The following is a 23,713-nucleotide window of genomic DNA, read 5'->3' as shown; positions in this document are numbered from 1 at the left end:
GAAGATGAACACACCAAGGGTTAATCACACATGCAATGAGGAGATTATGGAAGGTTAACGACATGGAAACTTATGCAAACGAACAAAAATATCTTTAAACAAAAAACACCAGCAAGAATTATACAGAAACATTAAAAAAACCCATTTGTAAAATTTTTCTGTATGCTCACGATTTTATCTTAGAAGGAACCTTTAATCTGTCAGTATCAAACCTATGTGCTTCTCCCCTGTGGTTACTATTCCTCTGAACTTCGGGATTGAAAAATCCAAGTGCTACTTTAAGAAAGGGTTCTATTTACTATCCTTTGCTTGAATGAACCCCTAAAATATCTATAATTAGGTTTTCTCTAAATATCAACCAACGGGCCATAGATGCCCAGATTACTCTCAAGCCAAATTCTATCCTATCAGAGCAGCTGCCACATTTCTCCTTTCTGTGTGCCGGCCCACAGCAGAGATGGGCCTTCTCTGCTTCTCCCCTCATTCCTTCCTTCCCAAGTATAAACTGGGAGGCAGCTTAGCTCATCAAGTTTCTCCTGGCTTTAAAGTTTTGATGTCCTGCTTTTATTAAATCTTAGTCTGTAAATTCATTACTTTCTGGCCCTCAAAAGGACAAGACTGAGCTGTTTTGCAAGCTCCTTCAAAGACTAACATGTAAGATTAAAAATTTTATCATTTTCATTGTAATTAACTTCAAGTGACAAACTGAATTTGATTATTTTTTTATAAAGAGTAGATTTTATAATGAAGAAATGGGACTGTGGCAGGCTGGGCCGGGCAAGGAGGTCGAGCATCTGGCCAAGAGGAATGAATGGGACGTGAAAGCCAGCCTCGGCCGGGTGGCCAGCTGCTCAGCATTAGGGCGCTGGACCCACCAGGTGCATCTCTGGGGGGAGTCTGGACAGGTGAGGCTGGGAACCGCTGCCCTGAGGTGTGAGGGATGACAAGAACCTCCCTGAAGTTCTCTAGACAGTGGGCTGCGTACAAAATGTACACATCACTTTAACGTGCATCCATGTTGGCAAAGCGGGGCCAGAGGTGGTGGGGTGGGGTAGGGGTGGGGGACAGTGGAGTAGTGTGAGGTCGTGGAAGCTGCACAGGCCTGGGGGTGGCACAGGCTGGATTGTCCAGGTGCACTAGGCAGGGGCCCAGCATGAGGCCTCCAGACGTGACGGCACCTTCCACCTGGGCCACTCATCTTAAACGGGGCAGCACTGCCACCTGTGCCCGTTAGTGAGGAAGCACAAGCCTCAACCCCTCTCCCCCCCCCCGGCTCCACCTTACAGCTGGCATTTTCCCAGGCAGTGGGCATGAGCGTGAACGCCATCTCAGGTAAACCCCGTCCACAGCCGAGTGAGAGGCCCCTTCACACTAGGACGGAGCGCAGGGAGGGCACATGCCAGCTCAGCCCCCAGCTCTGACACTCACCAGCCAGGACCCTGGCTCTCACCTCAGTCCCTCAGCTCCCTGCTGTCTCCTACCTGAGACTAAGGGAGCAGTGCACGTAGAACCCCTGGAAAGTGCTGTGCAGACATGAGTTATCAGGAAGCCAAAGGTCTAGAGGGGACCCCCAGGAGTCAGAGGGCACCATGGCGTCCCTCTGAAATTGCAGCCCAGGACTTGACCAAAAGGAGGAGAGCAGAGTTCCAGGCAGCAATGGAAGGGCCATCTCGTCTGGACAGAGTCCTGTTGCTCTAGAGCTTCCACAGGGGGTCACGAGTGGTAATCACTTACACGTGGAAATTAAGAGTGTTCTGAGCAGGTAGAAGGTAGGACTGAGAGGGGCAGGCAGCTAAGGCCTTTCCTAGAAACAGGAAAGGGCTCAGGCATGAGGGAAACTGAGAAAACACAGATCCAACGTCATAGTGAAAACCAATGGGTCTAAAAATACAATCACTTTGTTCAAATTTAGTTCACAGAGCACCCTGTGACCGCCAACATCAGAATCACAAAGCAGAGCGTGTGGTTGTGACAGTGGAGGCGGAAAGCAGTGTTGACGACGGAGCAGGGTCACAGCAGAACCTGACAAAGCGACTAGCGCCCTGACGCAGGGCAGAGCGTTTCCAGAATGAAAAGACGTAAGCACAGGCCGCTGGCGGAGGCGCCGCCATCACGCAGCCGGCCATGCAGCTGTCCTGGAGCTCTGCCACAGAAAACTCTTACTGAAGAGTGGTGCAAAATAGGTGCCATGAGCACCACCGTGGGTCACAGTGCAGGTGGAGGGGCGCATACGGTCGGGGTGCCTGAACCTCGCCCACCCCTTGAGGTCCTGACTTTCCTCCTCTATGACCTAGGACAGTGATGGCGAACCTATGACACGCGTGTCAGAGGTGACACGCGAACTCATTTCTTTGGTTGATTTTTCTTTGTTAAATGGCATTTAAATATATAAAATAAATATCAAAAATATAAATCTTTGTTTTACTATGGTTGCAAATATCAAAAAATTTCTATATGTGACACGGCACCAGAGTTAAGTTAGGGTTTTTCAAAATGCTGACACGCCGAGCTCAAAAGGTTCGCCATCACTGACCTGGGACAATACACCTACTCTTGACGTTCTGCCTGCCCCTCTTTTTCAGGTGGAAACAGAAATGAGAACTCCTCACAGCTGCAAAGCCTGACCCCATCAGCCTCCAGGACCAATGGCTCGAAGAGTCTCACCAGCTGTTGAGCTGCTAGTAAGTCAGTGATTAGCCAAGAAAGGGTGACCCTCTGGACTAGTAACTAAGCCATGGGTGGCTTCCTTTTACCCCGAAGAAACTAAAATAAGTGTTTGCTAAAGGCGCCAACAACAGTGCCATGAATCAAGGTGCTACAGCCAGACCCTGGGAAACAGACAGAACGAGATCAGCTTCCCAAGCAAGGTCAGACGCGCACTGTCCGCTCCAGGAAATGCTTTCCGTTCCCAAGAGGATCTGAGTCACGCACTCAGTGTCTGTCCGCCCTGAGGAGCTGGCTCGCAGGAGGGAGAGCATGCTTTCGGGTACCGAGGGCACGTCTGTCTGCGCTGACCACCCAGGGCACAGAGGGGCTCTAAGAAAGCCAAGTTCTAAGGCTTCTGCTTGGTCAGGAGGAGAAAGCAGACTGGAGGGAGGTTTCTGAAAGCTTGCAAAGAAAATTTCCATCTCACAGTGAGATGAACCACAAGAAAGCCCAATGAATCGCTGTGGTTTCACTTTTTCCATGGAAGAGTTATTTTATTTTTTCCTGGGCTTCCTCATGACTCAGGTTTGTTCATCTCATCATCAGATGTAGTCACCAATGTTAGTCACAGCAGTGGCACATTTTACAAAACAAGCACCAAGCAAGCACACACAGTCACTGAAATCACGCAAGAAAAGTGAAACGCATGCCACGCCATTCCCCCACCAAGGAGAGCACTAGGAGTTGCAGCCACATTCTCGCAGTCTCCACCAGCACACGAGGAAGACAGCATGGGGACTCACAAACAGTGCTCTGTAGACGGAGGCAGTGTTCTCACAGAACACGAGTCCTGACGCCCGCCTCTCTTTTAAGTGGCCACACCCAAAGCTTCCCTCGTAGATACTCTTAGGAAGTGGAAATGGGAGGAGAAAGCAAAGAATGGTGGGTTGTGATCAACACACACACACAAGAAGCACCAATAACAGGAGTGCAAAGGGCAGCCACAGAGCCACGGACGGGGAGCGCCGGCAACGCTCCGTGGGGAGTGACCCCAGCAGCAGCGCCGCGGAGGCCCTTTGCCCGTTGGCCAGAACACGCTTCACGCACAGAGTGCCCTTTAACAGAGGTTAATAGATTCACTTGGTTCTTTTGCTTCTGTGACATCATTCAAATTTTAATTTAATGTAATAAAACACAGTTTTGAAGAGCAGCCTAGTCTCTTCTGATACACTATTCTGTATATCCTAAAAGATACCACATTCATTTCCATCAGGCATGATAAAGATTTGACAACAAACATTATTGTGGCTAAAAACAAAAAATTCTACCATACAAGAAATTCTGTAGAAAGGTTAAATAATAATGACACTTCCCTCAATTTGAAACTAGAACAGATAAAGCCACCGACCTCAGACTGGGAGACAGGCCAAAAGGTGAGCACTTTAAGAGAAAGTCAGCTACATCGATAAAGAAACTGTCCCAGGAACGCAGGACAGCTGGCCCCGGGCAGCGGCGGGCCCAGTGCTCACGCCCGGGCTGTGCGGGACGCTGGTTCCCGTCGGGCAGGGCATCCTCGTCAGCGGAGGATTAGGCTACCCGTGAGTTTTCGGCATGGGGTTGGCAGCCCTCATCCCCATGTTGGTCAAGGGCCAACTATATATACAATTACATAGACAGAGTTCAATTACATGTTCCCAATATGAAAAAAAAATAGAAGACTGACCAGACTGTAATTGTGAAAGCTTTAAATAAAGCGTCCTGTTACACTGAGTACACGACTGTGCTGTGGCACAAAGCCCAAGTAATGCAGTTTTGAACCCTGAGAGGCCCTAACTGAAATGAGGTGTGTGACTTCATGAAGTAAAGGACACACCATCCAGCCGCTGAGCTGAGACCAGAATGGAGGCCAAGTGAAACCCTGAGGTGCAGCTAAGGGCCGAGCGGCACGCTGCTCCCTGCGTGTCCACGGGAAGGGACGGGGACACACTAATGACCTGGAGGGTGAGCATTATCAGCATCGTGGGAGGGGGCACTGCATCTGGGAGCAGCCGTCTTTCTGTCAACAAAACTGGCCTTCAGCACAATGAAAGAAAGCAAGAATGGCCATCTACTGAACAAGTGGTGGGCCCTCAAAAAATTATCAAAACAGCCCGGCTGGCGTGGCTCAGTGGCTGAGCATCAACCTGAGACAGGTGGTCATGGTTCGATTCCCGGTCAGGACACATGCCCAGGCTGCGCGCTCATTCCCAGTAGGGGGCGTGCAGGAGGCAGCCGATCAAGATTCTCTCTCATCATTGATGTTTCTATCTCTCTCCACCTCTCCTTTCCTCTCTAAGATCAATAAAAATATATTTTAAGAAATATGTCAAAGCAATAGGACATTTATAATGAACAGTAGGGTCAGACTATGGTGGTGGGGGATCACAGCAGGCCTCCCACGACTGAAAATGTATATGGTTTTTCTTCTCCAAGTTATAGTCATTACCCATAAAAACTGTACTTTATGGTTTTTTCTAAGAGCAAAACAATTCCGATGCTAACAAGGTGCACTGTTCTGGGCTGCAGAAGCCACGTGTGCGGCAGGAGACCGCCAGGGGCAGTGCGTGTCTGTGCCAGGCAGTGTGTCCCCACACCCAGGGCACTCAGTGCTCAGTCCTCCCACCACTGGGCCGCCGCCATCTGGCCAGGCAGCTGCAGGATGAATCTGGGTCTGTCATCAGAGCTGCTTCATTTTACTCCCACCCCAAGTAGAGAATGAAATGTCACTACTCAGTGATTTCCTACAGAACATCCTCTTCCCTAACTACTAGGGAGTTGGATGAATCTCCTCTGTATTGAAGATTTACTCATAAAACATGTCAGAGTAAAGGGCCATCTTGATGATAAAAAGGAGTTTAACACACTTGCACCACCCACGCCACACCGCTCTGGGCTGGGGTGAAGAGAAGACACAGCAACAGGAACGGGTGACAGTGTGGACACCAGCACACACGAGTTCCCACAGTGCTACCTACCGGAAGGTTCCTCGCTGAATCCAAATACAAGATCAGCAAGGAGGAAGAAAGGCCGTCGTTGGCTTGGTCTTTGTCAGCCCTGATGTCTGTCAGCACCTACCAGGAAGGAGAAGAGTCTCAGCAGGCACATTTCCACATCGTTAGACTCCTGCTACCCAATGATGGCTGTAACGCTCCAGCAAACGGGAGAGAGGGAGCAGAGAACCCCAATACGTGCAAGCAGAGTGGAAGTAGGAAAGATTCTCTACAAATCAAAGGGAGGACCAGTGCTCTGTGGCCCTCCAAACCCCGGCTCTGCATCAAGCACAAGATTTGAAGATCCTGTAAAACAGGTGTAAATGGCCTTCAAATCTCTTAAAAAATGCCATCATCTTTAATTTATCCCTGAGGCCACCGCAGTGACTGTAGCACAACCACCCAAGGAGCTGCTGCAGTCCTCTGAAAGGCGCGGGTCTCAGCCGGCAGGAGCGCGTCACACACCTGGTCCAGGTGAGCAGCGTTTGGCGTCAGTGTGAGCCACTCCAGTTTCAGGTGCAGCTTTCCTCTGGGGACCTCGTCCAGGGTGAACCACTAAAGACAAACGGTGCAGGGTTAGCAGTTCTCCTGAATCGACACTCGAGTCAACAGTCTGCATAATGTCCCAAGAGGCAGCTGCCTGCGGCACCAACACGGCTCGCGGAAGCCCAGGACGGAACCCTCCACACCCAGCCCCAAGCTCTCTCCACAGGCATGTGGCCCACACCCGTGGCCCACCCCCACCCCTGCCTGCTGCCTGGGACCATCTCAAGGCTTCACAAACACTAACTCCTCGAGACCACCAAAGCCCTGTGAGGTAACTTTCATCCTAATTTATATGCAGGGATTCAAATGTCTATCAGCTCCATCAGCTTCTAGAACTTATGGGCCTAATATAACATCAAACCCAAATGCTGAATTTCAATATCAAACAAGTTAACATGTTTGTTTTTATTCATTACTATATACTAATAGCAAAATAGTACACAGTTATTTCAGCTTAAAAACCACAAAGCAATGAACCAAAGGCGGCTGAGGCCCTGTGCTCGAAGAGCCGCCATGACCCAGGCCCTGCACACACAGGCGGCTCGCGCTCCCTGGTGGGCGATGGCCACGAGCGCTCGGCCACTCTGACCGCAGCGCGACTTGGTGAATGACGCTTTCCTTGGCCAATCTCACACACCGTTTACAAGCACCACAAACCCTCCTTCCTCCTACTTTTATTCCAAAAGCAGTATCCTGCTTGAGGGGCATCTGCTCGCTGCAGTCCCTGCCTTCACAGGCGCTTTCACATGACGACCTCCCATCACAGCACAGCGCCACCTGCTGTGGCGCCAGCATCTTTAAAATGCGCTTGACCTGACAGCTGCAGCCTGCCCTGCCCAGGAAGGGCACCGCCTGCCTGAAGGAACTGTCCAGCGTGTGTGGTAGGTGCTCATACACATGCTAAGATTTGGTTCTTAAACTCCTTTTCTATTACTTTGCTATTACGAACAAGCTTAAGTTCTCCTATTTGAGAGGCAAATGTTGAGTTTTCAGGATGGGGTGGGGCAGGAAATAGCCAGTGCTCAGTAAGTAGAACAAGACTTGCAGAAAACTTACTTCATCTAGAAGGCGCTCCTTTTCCACTTCGGTCAGATCAATCATGAGACTAGAGAAACAACACACACAACTTCAGAGCAGAGAAGCACACTTCTTCAGCCAATGACCTTAGGCATTTGTCTATGAAAAAGGACTTCAGAAACGCAACAAAATGCTACAGTTTATCAAGAAGCAGACTGTTGGCTCTCCTGCACCCATTAAGTATGTGTCTATCATTTTACTTTTTATCCGATCCCAGAGGTCTCCCCCGCCCCCCCCCCCCGCCCCACTTTGTTTTCTCCTGCCTCTCTAGTCTACCACCAATGGATTTCATGTAAACCACCTAAATCCCCTCCTTTGATTGCAATGTATAAAAATAGATGAACACCGGCCATTCTCCAAAGCATTATCTCAATCTGTTGAGATACTGCTTCCCAGCAATTGTTTGGCTCAAATAAACTCACAAAAATTCTTTACAGATTTGAATGTTTTTACGTTAACAATAATGTTTGAAAACCCATTCCTACAAGCCACAGCAAGGCTGCCTGTCTGGTGCAGAGAGCTGTCCTGGCCTGCAGGGCCAAAGCCACACGGGGCTACTGAGCACTGAAAATGGGCAAGTGCAACCACAAAAGCGATTTCTGAATTGTGTTTAACTTCAGTCAGTTTAACTGAACTGGCTGCCTATGCTGGTGGCTGCTGACGGACACAGAGCTAGAAGCTTGCCTTCTCTTACACAAGAACTTGTTAGGCCCTAAACGTGTTAGGAAACCTAAGTGAGGCAAATGTTATATCTAACAGCCACTTAAAAACCCACACAACATGTACACAAATCTGTTAGTGAAGGTAGTTTTAAGAGATTTTTAAAAACAAAGCATGTCCTGCGCTCTGCTCAGTCGTGAAGGACTTACCTTCCTAGAAAGTCATCCTTGTCTGGGTCTTCATCAAAGAGCTCAATCTCCAGTTCCTGCCCAGGGTGCTCGTAGACCAAGGCCTGGAAGGTTAGTGACGGCAGTGACGTACATTTTACCAACAGTGTCACCCACTGAGCACGGCGGTCACAGCGACAGCACCGTGTCTGCCCCAGTGTACGTCCTCAGGAAGCGCTTCCCTTTTCTCAAGGTAAACCGAGTACATCTCCCACATGGAAACGTGCGCCCACATAGTGCCAGCCTGTTGTGCTTGTTTCAGGTGGGGTACATCTCAGGGGGCCGAGGTCAATGGCTCCAGCACAGGACAGGCCTGCAGATGTGCAGGTCCCACCTAGACGCTGTCCTCGGGTAACCAACCACCACAAGCACCACTCGGAGGTAAGGAATTCGGCGACAGGCAGGACTGGGGCTGGTGGAGCGTGACCTGCACTAAACCTGGGGGTCGCTCTGCTTCCGGCACGTGTAGCTTGTGGTGCAACAGTTCCACGCTGAGGAGCTCTGCCTGGGGAAAGGTGGCTGACACTTGCACAGCACCAGTTAGGTACCTACTGAACTAGCAGCTGAGCTTTCTCCAGGAAAAGAAATGGCAGCATCTACTCAGTGAATGGCTATTGTAAGTCAGTCCGTTTCTATCCTATATAATAGAAGTGTAGTATGCAAATTGTCCCCTTGACCGGGAGACAATTCGTCTGGGAGTTCGACCAGGGGGTAGGGCTGGCCGGGGGGAAGGGAGGGAGAACCCAGCTGGCAGCCACTAGGGACCCTACCAGTGCACGAGTTTTGTGCACTGGGCCTTTAGCATACTAATATATATACATCCTATGTAATAAAGAGGTGATATGCAAATGGTTGTTACACTGCGATGCTTAATGACTGATCAGCAGGAGGGTAGGGCAGCGAGCTGCAAGCGGCTGAGAGCTACAGGGGGGCAGGGCAGCAGGCGGAGAGCTACAGGGGGGCAGGGCAGCAGGCAGAGAGCTACAGGGGGGCAGGGCAGCAGGCGGAGAGCTACAGGGGAGCAGGGCAGCAGGCGGAGAGCTACAGGGGGGCCGGGCAGCAGGCGGAGAGCTACAGGGGAGCAGGGCAGCAGGCGGAGAGCTACAGGGGGGCAGGGCAGCAGGCGGAGAGCTACAGGGGGGCAGGGCAGCAGGCGGAGAGCTACAGGGGAGCAGGGCAGCAGGCGGAGAGCTACAGGGGGGCAGGGCAGCAGGCGGAGAGCTACAGGGGGGCAGGGCAGCAGGCGGAGAGCTACAGGGGGGTGGGCTATGAGTGATGGTGAGCAGGGCGGCCAGCTGAGGCAAGCAGCAGCTAGCTACTCACGCACGGATTCGTGCGCAGGTCCACTAGTTGTTGTGTGTGTGTGTGTGTGTGTGTGTGTGTGTGTGTGTGTATTTAATCCTCACCTGAGGATATTTTTCCATTGATTTTTAGAGAGTGGAAGAGAGAGGGAAAGACAGAGAAACATCGATGTGAGAGAAACACATCAATTGGTTGCCTCCTGAATGAGCCCCAACCAGGGTCCGGTCCGGGGAGTAGCCTGCAACTGAGGTACACCCTCTTGACTGGAATCAAAGCCGGGACCCTTCAGTGCACAGACCGACGCTCTATCCACTGAGCCAAACCAGTTAGGGACAGGTCTGTCTGTATTCACTGGCACGTATCAATGTTCAGGTGTTAAATGATAATTTACAAGACAGTACCTAATCTCATTTTTGCATATGTATGTGTTAATAACAACATAAAACATTCACATTATGAGAAATTTTGCCAATTATTCACTGTGATCATTTTATGTAATTAAGATCTAAAATGTTAAGTGTTGGTATGACAAGAATGTAGTGTGGGGAAGACAGAAGGTGCAATACTTTTTAAAGATGGGAATTTGAAGCAAAGAGAATTTAAATCGCCACCTAGATGAACTATAGCCTGGGTGACGGGAGTGGAAGCGCGGATCAGGATGAAGCCGTGGCAGCCAAGGCAGGCCTTACCTCGTACACCTCGTTCCACTTTGGACTCAGGTTCTCTTTGATGACCTTGCTTTGGAAGATCTGATTGCCGACTCGAATCACTCCATAGGGGTCTGACTTTCCCTTGACAAGTCCCTTCAGGTAAGTGTCCTTCCCCTGGAGGTCCTGAGCTTCAATGAAATGCACCCTTAGAACACCCTGCAAAAGACAAGAGTGCCGCCGCTCTCTGGGTCATCAGACAGGACATGGCTGGTGCTGGCCGTCCGTTCCAGGAGCGCAGCGCGGAGCTGACAGCTATGTGAAATGTCGGGAAAACAGAGCAGGCAGGACAGAGGATCTGGTGGGACCCCTCAGACAAGAGGCCAGTGATGGGGGGAGTGGGTGAGCGACTTCTGCAGAGGCCCCGAGGGACATTGCGCTCCAGACCCAAGCGGGGTCAGAGCAGTCAGATCAAACAGGCCTCGTGGGCCACAGGACAGTCCTGCTTTGACTCCACATAAGTGACACTACGTTACAGGAGGTCAGACCTGTGCCCAAGCTGTGATGTGCAGATTACTTTGTCCTGTTTTTAGAACAACCCTATGAAATGCTGTCATTAACCCTATTTGTAGACAGGAAACTGAAACTCTGCAATACATACTATTCACAGACTCTTTTCCTAAAATGTTTAACTGATAAAATGAAATATTCACTCATTTCTTTCAAGGCAAACCAAGATGGGAAGGTCACCTTTTGGTAGGGCAGCCTTTCCCCAAGAGCCCTCTGTAGAACATGCTGGGTCATATTCCTGGCTGTCAGCACAGGAAGGTATGCGTTTTTATCTTCTACCGTGCTCCTCATTACCTCTCAGACTGAGAGGAAGCCGTCCCCATCACTGAGACGAAGCTGTTAGGATTTGTCAGTACAGACAGGATGTCTGGCTGAGATCACAGTAGGTGCCATAGTTCCAGGCTGAGGTCGAGCTGCACACTGGCCACGTCCTATGGAGTGTGCGACAAGCAACCTATTGCACCACCATCCGCGTGCCAGGGGCTGTGAGGAGGAAGTGCGAAGTGGTGGGAGGGTACGTCTATGTGTAAGTGGTAACGGAGGCCAGGACACGCTTACCTTTGGTATCGGAAACCGCAACTGGGCTATTTGAACTTCGCTGACGAGAGGAACAGTGATTCGATTGGGAAGCACCAGATAGTTTGATATTATATCCAAAATGATGGTATCTGATAAACCGCTGTGAGGTGGAGGAAAAAGAACAGTCCATTATCAGACACTTCCATGCTCGTTAGCACCTTCTGCAGTAAACACACCACAAATGTGATACAACCCCCCCCATTTACAGGGTACGAGCGGTCTCTTCCCCAAAACACATTTAAAACCAGCAGGTCAGTCCATTAGCTGCGGTGCTACCACCGCAGTTATGGAGGGTTTATTCTGAGGACAGAGGCAGCATCTGGCTACATTTTGTAAGTCCTAAATAACATTTCCTACATAATTCTACCATTGATTTAATACTGAGTAACTAATATGTTTCCTTAAATTTCTTTAACATAAAATATTTCAAACATCCATAAAAGTTAAGAGAATACTATAATATCTTTTTACTCCATCTATGTTTATTACATTAAGTTTCTCTTATAATATACTAGAGGCCCGGTGCATGAAATTTGTGCGCAGGTATGGCCCCTAGGCCTGGCCTGCAATCAGGGCCATCTTCCCCAGCTGCCCGCAGCCAGCCCCATCCCCCCTGCCACCCACCCCCAGTTCCCATTCGCCATTGGGTGATCGGTGCCTGATGGCTGGGGGAAGGCACCAAGCGGTCGGCCGTTCTCGCCTGCTCACCGGCTCCACCCCCGCAGCAGGTGGCCATCAGGCGATAGGAGCCTGCAGGCCAGGGGAAGGGACCAAGAGGGGTAGGGTCAGTGTGCCTCATAGTGACTGGTCCAGCGGTCATTCTGTTGTTAGGATCAATTTGCATATTACCCTATTATTATATAGGATAGAGCAGTGGTCAGCAAACTGTGGCTCGCGAGCCACATGCGGCTCTTTGGCCCCTTGAGTGTGGCTCTTCCACAAAATACCACGTGCGGGCGTGCATGTACAGTGCGACTGAAACTTCGTGGCCCATGCGCAGAAGTTGGTATTTTGTGGAAGAGCAACACTCAAGGGGCCAAAGAGCCTCATGTGGCTTGCAAGCCGCAGTTTGCTGACCACTGGGATAGAGGCCTGGTGCATGGGTGGGGGCCGGCTGGTTTGCCCTGAAGGCAAACACAGCCCCTTTAGGGTGGGGGGGGGGGTCCCGCTGGGGTGCCTGGCCAGCCTGGGTGAGGGGCTGAGGGCCGTTTTCAGGCTGGCCACACCCCCTTCAGGGTGGGGGTCCCCACCTGGGTGCCTGGCCACCTGAGTGAGGGGCTGATGGCAGTTTGCAGGCTGGCCAAGCCCCCCAGGGGGGACCCTCACCCCATGGGTGTGTGGCCAGCCTGGGTGAGGGGCTGAGGGCCATGATCAGGCTGCCCACAGCCTCTTCAGGGTAGGGGGGCCCTGCTGGGGTTCCTGGCCAGCCTGGGTGAGGGGCTGATGGCCGTTTTCAGGCTGGCCACGCCCCCCGGCGACCCAAGCTCCCAGCCTCTCCTTTTTTTCTGGGATTTATTTATCTTCTATAATTGAAACTTTGTAGCCTTGAGTGGAGCCCAGGGCCGGCCAGGGCAGGTGGGAAGCTTGGCTTCCTCCATTGCCTGGGGCAACCCAAGCCTCCTGCTCTCTCCAGCTCCGTGGCCGCCGCCTTCTTAATTGGGTTAATTTGCATACCCGCTCCTGATTGGCTTGTGGGTGTGGCTTGTACGTAGCGGAGGGATGGTTAATTTGCATGTTTCTCTTTTATTATATAGGATACTAGTAGCTCAGTGCACAAAATTTGTGCACATTAAATGGGAATTAATTGCCCTAACCGGTTTGGCTCAGTGGATAGAGCATCAGCCTGCAGACTCAAGGGTTACAGGTTCGATTCTGGTCAAGGGCATGTACCTTGGTTGCGGGCACATCCCCAGTGGGGGGTGTTCAGGAGGCAGCTGATCAATGTTTCTCTCCCATCGATGTTTCTAACTCTCTATCCCTCTCCCTTCCTCTCTATAAAAAATCAATAAAATATATTTTTTAAAATAAGGGAATTAATTAGCGGAGATATTTTAATATTGCTATTTGCCCTTTCTCTATAAAAGAAGTGTGAGAGATGAAAGGAAATTAGTAAAATGTATATGAAAATAATATATAAATTTATTAATAAATAAACAGTAACAAAAGGATATAAGAACAACAGAGGCATGATATAAAAACGACAAAAACATGATATGAAAACAAAAACATGATATAAAAACAACAGTGATGCAAACAATGACTGATAAAGTGATTAAACTTATTCTAATATCTCCCTGTACACCATATTAAGAGTGAAAACACTTTCAGAGTGCTTGACTAATTTCCCTTGTGATGAAGTATTTAGAACTTTAACTGTAACATCACATGCTCTTCAAACTCAAGAGAAAGCAACATATAACTGACCATGTGCGAAAATGGGTTCAGGTAGGAATATGCCTACTTTGTCTAGAGTTTGTCCTTGTGATTTATTAATAGTCATCACAAATGCTGGCATCACGGGAAACCATCATCAAATCAATTTAAATGGGAGGCCAGTGTCAGATGGGGACAAATTAATTCTTGGAATCAGAACAACCTCTCCCTCTGCAGATCCTGTTAATACTTCAGCTTTGATAATGTTAGGTCGTAATCTTTTGATAATAAATCTGGTACCATTACAAAGACCCCATTTACTATTGAGATTTTTCAATAGCATGATGATTGCACCCACTTTCAATTTTAATTTATGACACAGCATTCCCAAAGGAGTAATACTATTAAGAAACTCAATGGGAAAATTTTCCTTTTCAGCATCATCTGTGGAATCAATGGAATCATCACTCAAATATGTGTGAAAATCTCCATCGAGTATACCCAAATTTTCTTCATTTAATTTTTGAACATGCTCATTTTTTGGACAAAGAATTGCACATTTAGATATATTGTTAATATTATCTATAGCAGTGGTTCTCAACCTTGGCTGCACATTAGAATCACCTGGGAATCTTTTTTTTTTTTTTAATATATTTTATTGATTTTTTACAGAGAGAAAAAGAGAGAGATAGAGAGCCAGAAACATCGATGAGAGAGAAACATCGATCAGCTGCCACCTGCACACCCCCCACCGGGGATGTGTCCGCAACCAAGGTACATGCCCTCGACCGGAATTGAACCTGGGACCCCTCAGTCCGCAGGCCGACGCTCTATCCACTGAGCCAAACCAGTTTTGGCAGGGGAATCTTTTTAAAATTCTGATTCCTGGGCCCCATCCTCCGGAAATTGTTTCTTTGTTATGGGTTGGGGCCACAACATTAGTAACAAAGAAACAAAATTTCCAGCCCTAACCGGTTTGGCTCAGTGGATAGGGCGTCAGCCTGCAGACTGAAAGGTCCCAGGTTCGATTCCAGCCAAGGGCATGTACTTTGGTTGCGGGCACATCCCCAGTGGGAGGTGTGCAGGAGGCAGCTGATCGATGTTTCTCTCCCATTGATGTTTCTAACTCTCTATCCCTCTCCCTTCTTCTCTGTAAAAAATCAATAAAATATATTAAAAAAAAAAAAAAAGAAACAGAATTTCCGGAGGATGAGGCCCAGAAATCAGGATTTTAAAAAGATTCCCAGGTGATTCTAATGTGCAGCCAAGGTTGAGAACTACTTATCTATAGATATAGTATTTCCAAAGGTAGCTTCAATAATAGATCCATTAAAAATCATTTCACTTCCACACTCCGCTCTGAGGGCGGGTTCCTGCCTGAAACCTCGCCCTCCAGGAAACAGCTGGGGGAGGGCGCAGCCGTTTCCAAGACGACCCCTGCAGGACTGACTTCATTCCGGTTGGTCGAGCTTCTGGCCATGATGTTACACCCAGGGTTTTTATATAAGTAGATGCACAGTTCCCAGGGCAGTAAAGAAATTTACAGGTTTTTCACACTGCATTTGGAGGTTCAATACTGTAATAATTTTGAAATACTATATACACTGCACAGAGAACTCAGGGATTTGAATAAAATTGTGGAGGCTAAAGAAACAAACACACTTTTAGTATGTTTCTTGTCTACTCTTTGGGGTAAATGTGAGAATCAGGTAACGTACATGTGCATGCCTCTGCAACCTACACAAGTGAGCATCCCTGCGACAGAAGTCACCTCTGGGCCTACTAGGTGCTAAGAGAATCCCACTTCTCAGATGTAAAGTAACTGTACCTATAAGAGCACCCACTGGGCAGCAGGAACACCACCACCACTCAGTGGGCAATAGTGCAGCACTCACGGCAGGTGGGTGTCCAGGGCAGTGATGAGAGCGCTCACCTGAGGACCATGGGGCCACTCTAACATGTCAGAAAGGCACTTTTAACCTCCTGATGGTGCCCCCTTAGTAAAGCCAGCAGAAGCAGGTTTGGAGGCTCTAATTGCAGCCCATCCAGCTTGGCAGAGATCTGTCAGTACAGACAGGATGGCTGGCTGAGATCACAGTAGGTGCCACAGTTCCCAGCTGAGGTCGGGCTGCACACTGGCCACATCCTATGGCCAGTCACCTCCCACCAGGTAAGATGGATGGATGTGACCCAAGCAGAACCTCTCCCAGGAGGGACGTGAGGCTGACGGACTCCGTGCTCATGTGGCAAGTCTCCTGCTAAGACCCTGCATGGCTACCAGTGAGGGGAGGGACTCCCAGGGATGATGCAGGAACGTAGGCTTTCCCTCCCCCTTGGCTCCCAGGCCCAGGACTGACATCCACCCCCAAGGAGGCGTGGCCACAGCTTGAAAGAACTCAGAAAGGGCTAGTTTTAAAACATTCATTCGCTTTTTAAGTTGTCTTTATTTTTCTGGGAAAAGAAAAACCAAATTTAAAAATTAATTTGTGGGATATTAGAAGGCTGCCACTACTCTGAAACACTTATACTGGAAGGCAGCTTTGTGATGAACAAAAGGTGAACGGAAGGGTGAATGATGTAGTCTGAAGTCCTACGACCCTCTGCATCAGTGCATTTGAGCCCAGAGGCATGTCTCGCCATCAGCAAACTAACACAGCACATGGCATCATACTTACTTCAGTCCCGGGATATCCAGAAGGTTAGTCAGTCCTGTCCAGTTGATTTCTAAAAGCTGTTTAAAAGCAGGGCAAAAAATGTTATCCAAGTTATTTCCAATTATCAAATCAAACCAAATCACAGAGATTTCTTTCTTTTTAAAAAATATATTTTTATTGATTTCAGCGAAGGGAGAGGGAGAGAGAGATTGAAACATCGATGATGAGAATCATAATCGGCTGCCTCCTGCACGCCCCCACTGGGGATCAAGCCCACAACTCAGGCATGTGCCCTTGACTGGAATCGAACCCAGGACTTTCAGTCCCCAGGCCAACATTCTATCCACTGAGCCAAACCAGCGAGGGCAGAGATTTGTTTCATTACACTGTTCTACACCTTGCTTTTCACTTTGTAAACCATCAAGGCCATTGTGCCCTGTGGGTACCTGGAGAGCTGCCTATTGTTTTATTTTTTGATGTCACAGTTTTCTCCAGTAAAATCATATAATAATTTATACATCTACCCTCCTATGGATGGGCACTTAGGATATTCAGTGAATATTTTTTTACATCATGTTCTGATTTGTGCATGCAAACCGGCATTTAAAAAGTAGACATCCAGCCCTAACCGGTTTGGCTCAGTGGATAGAGCGTCGGATTGTGGACTCAAGGGTCCCAGGTTCGATTCCCGTCAAGGGCATGTACCCTGGTTGCGGGCACATACCCAGTAGGGAGTATGCAGGAGGCAGCTGATCGATGTTTCTCTCATCGATGTTTCTAACTCTCTATCCCTCTCCCTTCCTCTCTGTAAAAAATCAATAAAAAATATTTTTAAAAAAAGTAGATGTCCTGGTCAAAGATACATATTCACTTTGTTATTTGATAGTGCCACCTAATTACCATAAAGAAAGGCTATCCCTACTTATATTCCCACCAGAAGTGTATGAAAATGTTTCTTCTTCATAACCTCAACAAAAAGAGATATTAAGAATCAATCCAGCCAAAACCGGTTTGGCTCAGTGGATAGAGCGTCGGCTTGCGGACTGAAAGGTCCCAGTTTCGATTCCGGTCAAGGGCATGTACCTGGGTTGCGGGCACATCCCCAGTAGGAGATGTGCAGGAGGCAGCTGATCGATGTTTCTCTCCCATCGATGTTTCTAACTCTTTATCTCTCTCCCTTCCTCTCTGTAAAAAATCAATAAAATATATTTTAAAAAATCGTAAAAAAAAAAAAAAGAATCAATCCAGCCCTAACCAGTTTGGCTCAGTGGATAGAGTGTCAGCCTGTGGACTGAAGGGTCCCAGGTTCAATTCTGGTCAAGGGCATGTACCTTGGTTTCTGGCATGTACCCCGTAGGGGGTGTGTGGGAGGCAGCTGATCGATGTTTCTCTCTCATCGATGTTTCTAACTCTCTATCCCTCTCCCTTCCTCTCTGTAAAAAAAATCAAGAAAATATATTTTTAAAAAAGAATCAATCCATTTGGCCGTTAAAAAATGGTACTTTATCACTGTTTCAAATTGCATTTCCCTGATATTAGTGGAGCATGTTCCATTCATTCAACATTTGGGGGGGTTTTGCTCATTTTTTTAGTGGATATTTATCTTACAATAATTCCTACACAGTTGGCTATGATTCCATTAGGTCAGTGGTTCCCAAACTTATTTGGCCTACCGCCCCCTTTCCAGAAAAAATATTACTCAGCGCCCCCTGGAAATTAATTTTTTTTAATTTTAATAGCAATTAAACAGAAAGATATATGTATTAATGTTTCTACCTTTTTCGTAAAATATAGTAAAGAAAGGTGTAAATTAGAAACATTGAAGTTTGAAATTATGAAACTATTTATTGAACTCAGAATAGAAAGGTAATACAAAAAAAGTTAAAACAAATGCACCTGTGGCCATCACCGCCCCCCTGGATCGCTGCAGCGCCCACCAGGGGGCGGCAGCGCCCACTTTGGGAATCACCGCATTAGGTGGACGGGGATGGGTAAAAACTATTGATTAGAAACACAGCTTTTCCTATCAAAATGGATACTGCACTTACTTGTGTTTTATATTTGTGGGGGAAAGCTGAGTGAAACTGCATGATCTCATTACCCATATAGCTGGAGTATCGCATTCTGGCTCCAATCCCTTTGGGAAGTGGTTTTAAATAAGCATGAACTAGAGGAGTCCAGGTTCTCTTGAAAAGACCAAACTAAAAAGCAACTAGTTTTAAAAGTCCTGAAAGACTGAGATTTTTCAGCAGAAGAGAAACAAGATGTAAACTCGCAAGGCTAATAGCAGTAAAGATCATGCCCCCCTCGTCCCCACCCGGAGGCCCAGAAGCAAAACAACGCCAGAGTAAGTAAGCACCCTGCCCCACCCTCATCATCACACAGACCTTTCCCACTAAGAGGACCAGGGATTTGAGGAACAGCCGTTCCAGGCCCAGGGCACCAGGTAGAACCAGGAAGCTAGGAAACCCTCCTTGGCTAACAGCCAACGGCTAACGAGAGGCCCTGTCAAGGGCAGGGCACCTGGCAGGACGGTACGGAGAGATGAACTCCTCAGGCCACACAGGGCCGAACCCCATGACCCTTGTCAAAACGATGAGATGCGCCTGTGTAAAGGCTACGGAGTTCAGAAAAACAGAACGCCAGAGGGCAGTGCAGGATTCGTGGAGGAACAGGACTCAGCGGGTTGGAGAAGAGAGATTTGTGTGCAGACAGAAGGCCCCTGTCCAAGGCCCTGAAGAGGGAGCTGACATGCCCCTGAGCAAGGGGGAGCTGGGGACAGGAGGGCCCAGAGAGGATAAAGGAGGGAGCAGTGAGTGAGGACGAGTGAGTGTGTAAGGACAAGTGTGAGGGAGCGAGAATGAGTGTGAGTGCATGTGGGATCCAGTGTGAGAGGTCTGAGAGCTGAGGCTGGAGAGTCCACACAGGGACACAGGAGGAACCCACAAGGAGGGACAAGCAACTAAAATTAGTGCCTCGCCCCCGAGCCTGGATGACTCAGAGCTGTTTCGGGAAACTGAAGAGCCAGGGAGTCGTGTTTCCAAGGGAGGAAACTGCCAAGGGCTGCTGCGGCCCTTCCTTGAGACACAGAACAAGCAGTGAGCGGCCACGCTTCACCTGCAACAGGACGGCCGTGTGCGAGCTTCATGAACAGACACGCCGCCCCCTGCTCTCCCATCTCCTGAACCTATGGACGCAGTTCGACAATAGCAACTGTTTATTTCAGCACTTACTGTACACCAGCCGTCCTACGTGAATTATTTCTGCGGTACAGACTATGAATCACCTGGGAAGTCCCTTAAAAATACAGACTGTGGCTCCCGCCCTTATCCAGTGTTTCTGAATTAGTGGGTTTTGGCTAGTGGTAAAGGTCAAGAATATTTTCCTTATGTTTCAAAGCTCCCAGGACTTGCAGCTTCCACCTGGGATACAGAAAACCAGAAAGAGCATCACTCTTCAATGCACAGGAGCTGAGGTGGCAGGTGCCAGCCAGCCTGAAACCCTTCCTCACAGGCAGCTTGAGGTGGACTATTCCAGTTAGATCTTAACTGCTAAAGGCAAAGTGTGGGTAAGACAGGGTAACCCTCTGAGATCCAGACACAGGGCATGTGCCAGCACTCGGAGCGACAGAGTGTGCTGGCTGCAGAGCCGGGGGCCCGGGCGACACTCGCTGCAGGGGTAAGGTGGGGCGGGAGCAGCCACTGCTGGAAAGACAGCACCCACTTTCCACTGTAAGAAGCAGAAGCCACAGGGGAGGGACACACAGGTAAGGCCCCCTGCAGCTGGGGGACAGGGAAAGAGAAGACATATGTGTGCCTTGGGGAGGTTAGGACACCATTGCAGGCCCTGCCCGCCAGAGGTCCCGTGTTGCTGGACCAACATGTGCAAACCCACCTGCACATGCCCCCCCAAAGACACGGCATGAGGTGGGCAGAGTCGCTGAGAGACACCAGCCTGAGAGCCAACACGGGCAGGACAATGCGGAGCTCCCACCCCCCACTGGATGGGGCCAGACTGTCCACATCGTGAGAGCTGTCAGCACCACAGACCCAGACGCTCAGACCCTGGCAGACCCACACCGCCAATGCTCCCAGGATTAGTGTGAGGGGTGGGTAGGACCCTCTTGGCCTGGGGATTCCCGTGGGCCTGTCTGCCTGGCCTGCCCTCCACCTCACTGCTGCCTCCTCCCCAGGGTTGTAGGGTTGGCTTCCAACTGCAACCTTCCCACTCCCATCCGTCTAGGGCCCGTGTCTGACCTGCTCAGCAGAGAAGGACGGAGGGAAAGAGGTGGGAAGACTCACTGCCTCTTGGGAGCGCTGGCAGCCATGACTGTGGCACGTGGACTGGAGACCAGAGGCCGCTGGCCTCAGCGGGAGAGAACAGAGCGAAGGTGGAACATGGGTGGGGAGATGTCACACGGCTCCCTCACCTGCAGCCCCTGCTGAGGCTTCCTGAGACCCAGTACAGGCTACCGTGTGAAAGAAAGCCCCTCTTTTGCTCAAGGCACCTCAACTGCTGGAGTCCCAGCTAATGGGACTCAACATCTTCTCCCGCTCCCTCTGAAAGAATGATGTCACTTTCATCTTGCAGATGAAGAAAGGAACCTCTGGTTCAAACATGGGAGGCCCACCCTCTGCTGGCTGGGAGCCCCTGAGGGTCAACACACTCAGAGCACATGAACCGTCTCCTGGACACGTTCTGGACTCACTCTAGTCTGATCAGTCCTCCTGAGACAGGGGCCACAGACCTGAGGATTCTAACACCCTACGAGCGTGCCGGGGCCATGCCAACAACGGTCCTGATGGCAGGAGGGAGTGGCCACCAGGTCCACGGATCCGCGCAGGGGTAGACACTGGTTTGTTCTGGCTCCTACCAGAACCTTCACCCAAGCGCGTGTGCTTACCAGTACTTGATCTCTGATGTCAGGACCCCACCAGAATGCTAAACCTACATGTAGGAATGCGTGTAATTTCTTAAAAATCCAAGAACTTGTATGGGCCAGGCACTGTATTACATGCTTTACATCCCTTGACATTCATTTAATCTTCACATGTAACCTTGTGACACAGGTATTACTGTAATCCCCTTGTTACAAATGGGGAAACTGAGGCTTAGAGGAATGAAGTCAGTTGTTCAAAGCACAAAGTGGGAAAAGAAAGAACCAGGAGAGGAAAACCAGGTTGAATGAAGGCCGCGCTGGCTGCACCGTCAGACAGCGGTGCTCCACAGCTCAGCACCTCATGGTTTTGTTTAGTTTTTGGGAACAAGCAACACATTATCCAAACTAGTCCAAAGAAACCAACAAGCAGGAAGATGTGCAAAGGCATCATAAGGTTCTCTGACACTTCGAGTCTAAATCATCTCGATAATCAGAAACCCAAATCTCTCTGGCTGGACTGCCCCTGGTGAGAAGAATTACTTGGCAGCAGGCAGTGAATTCTGTTCCCATATTTTCCAGCTGAAAGTAACTGAAAATACACTCCCTCTCTCCAAAGCATGTGTGGTGACTTTACTCACCATATAAAGAAACTAGAGGCCCTGTGCACGAAATTCATGCAGGGGGTGTGTGTCCCTCAGCATGGCCTGCACCCTCTCGCAATCGGGGACCCCTTTGGGATTGGGCCTAAACCGGCAGTTAGACATCCCTCTCCCAATCCGGGACCACTGGCTGCCTGATTGCCCCTAACCACCTGCCTGCCTGCCTGATCACCCCTAACCACTCTGCCTGCCTGTCTGGTCACCCCTAACCACTTGTCTGCCTGCCTGATCACCCCTAACCACTCTGCCTGCCTGCCTGATTGCCCCTAACCATCTCTGGTGGCTTTGTCCAGAAGGACATCCAGAAGGTCGTTTGGCTGTCTGGTCTAATTAGCATATTATGCTTTTATTATTATAAATGAGTAACTTGACTTTTCACAGCCTCTTCCTTCTCTCAGCATTAGAATTTCGCTTGGAAGTTAATACTATGATGTTATTTTTAAGGTAAACACACCTAGAATATCCACACTAAGGAAGAGTATTACTAAGTTTTGAGGGAGATTTAAAGATTTGGATTCTGAAATTTAAAATAAAAAAAGGGAGCCCTTCATTAAATTGTTAAAAATTCCTTGTAAATTAAAAATACTCAGCAATTTGCTAAAGATTAGGTGTTTTATTTTATACTTATTAATGAAAGTTTCTTAAATACACTGGCTTTTATACAATTTGTATGTGAAAAAAACATGGATATAAAATCTTTTATGGATTTCATTTCTCAAAATTTTAATAAGTTAAAATTTAACACAAAAGTTCCTTAGTAGCTTTTGAATTTCACCATGTTCTGTGCATATTCCCCCTAATCTGAGGAGACTACGTTCCAAGACCCCCAGTGGATGCCTGAAAGTGTGGCTACCACTGACCCCTGTACACACTGTTTTCTCGGCCGGTGGCTCAGCTGGGTGGTGCGCTGTACCGTGCGCCGAAAGGTGGCCAGTTTTGAACCCTGTATATACTATGTTTTCTTCCTGTATGTAAATACAGGTTCAGGTTCTATTTCTGGTAAGGGCACGTACCTGGACTGTAGGCTCAACTCCCAGTCGAGGAGGCAACAAATCAATGTTTCTCTCACATCAATTTTTTTTCTCTCTCTCCCTTCCTCTAAGAATGCCTTCAGGTGATGATTAAAAAAATACATACCTATGATACAGTTTAATTTATAAATTAGGCACAGTAAGAGGTTAACAACAATAATTACTTGAATACAGGCACTATGACAGCTGACCTGATCACTGAGACGGTTACCAGGTGACTAACTGGTGGGGAGCTATGCAGCCTGGAGACCTGGACAAAAGATGACTCATGTCCCAGGTGGGACGAAGCAGGCCAGCATGAGATTTTATCACGCTGCTCAGAATGGCATGCAATTTAAAACTTATGACTTGTTTATTTTTGGAATTTTCCATTTAATTATTTTCAGACCAAGGTTGACCACAGGTAATTGAAACCACAGAGAGTAAATCTGTGGATAAGGGGGGGACTATAGTCATTACAATACATTCAAAATAAGCCCATTATTTAAGCAATAGAAGGCAAGTGAGAATAATGTTAGTGGAAATAGAAAGTGAAGATACTTAATTCTTCTTGTGTTTTTATGCAAAAAAAGTACCACTTATAATTTGTCTAGATAAACCCAACAACAATTTGTATTAAGTTATTTGCATCAAATTATACAATAAAGATTCCCATTTTAAACAATACATGATAGCAATGGTGCCTGTGAAAGAGCTCATCTAAGGTAACAGAGCAGCATTTGTGAAGAGCTATTTGAGAAACAGATCAATTCATCCATCAGACGCTTACTGAGCTGTGTGGAGACAGACATGGCTGTGCCTTCCAACAGTTCACAAGCAGTGCACTACCTGCAC

General features: G+C 48.6%; 1 protein-coding gene across 2 annotated transcripts in view; it reads right to left on the bottom strand.

Moving 5' to 3' along the window:
* ESYT2 (extended synaptotagmin 2) overlaps positions 1–23,713 on the bottom strand; it is a 79,492-nt gene that overhangs the window by 23,212 nt on the left and 32,567 nt on the right. For both annotated transcript variants that reach the window (XM_036355260.1, XM_036355261.1), the window contains exons 7-13: positions 16,332–16,387; positions 11,263–11,383; positions 10,177–10,353; positions 8,168–8,250; positions 7,278–7,326; positions 6,141–6,230; positions 5,661–5,756 (exon numbers count right to left, since the gene is read on the bottom strand). In XM_036355260.1, coding sequence (XP_036211153.1) covers positions 5,661–5,756; positions 6,141–6,230; positions 7,278–7,326; positions 8,168–8,250; positions 10,177–10,353; positions 11,263–11,383; positions 16,332–16,387 — 672 coding nt within the window. The remainder of the gene's footprint in view (positions 1–5,660; positions 5,757–6,140; positions 6,231–7,277; positions 7,327–8,167; positions 8,251–10,176; positions 10,354–11,262; positions 11,384–16,331; positions 16,388–23,713) is intronic.

Source organism: Myotis myotis, unplaced genomic scaffold (assembly GCF_014108235.1).
Source record: "Myotis myotis isolate mMyoMyo1 unplaced genomic scaffold, mMyoMyo1.p scaffold_m19_p_22, whole genome shotgun sequence".
NCBI lineage: Eukaryota > Metazoa > Chordata > Mammalia > Chiroptera > Vespertilionidae > Myotis > Myotis myotis.
This window is presented reverse-complemented; position numbering and strand designations above follow the sequence as displayed.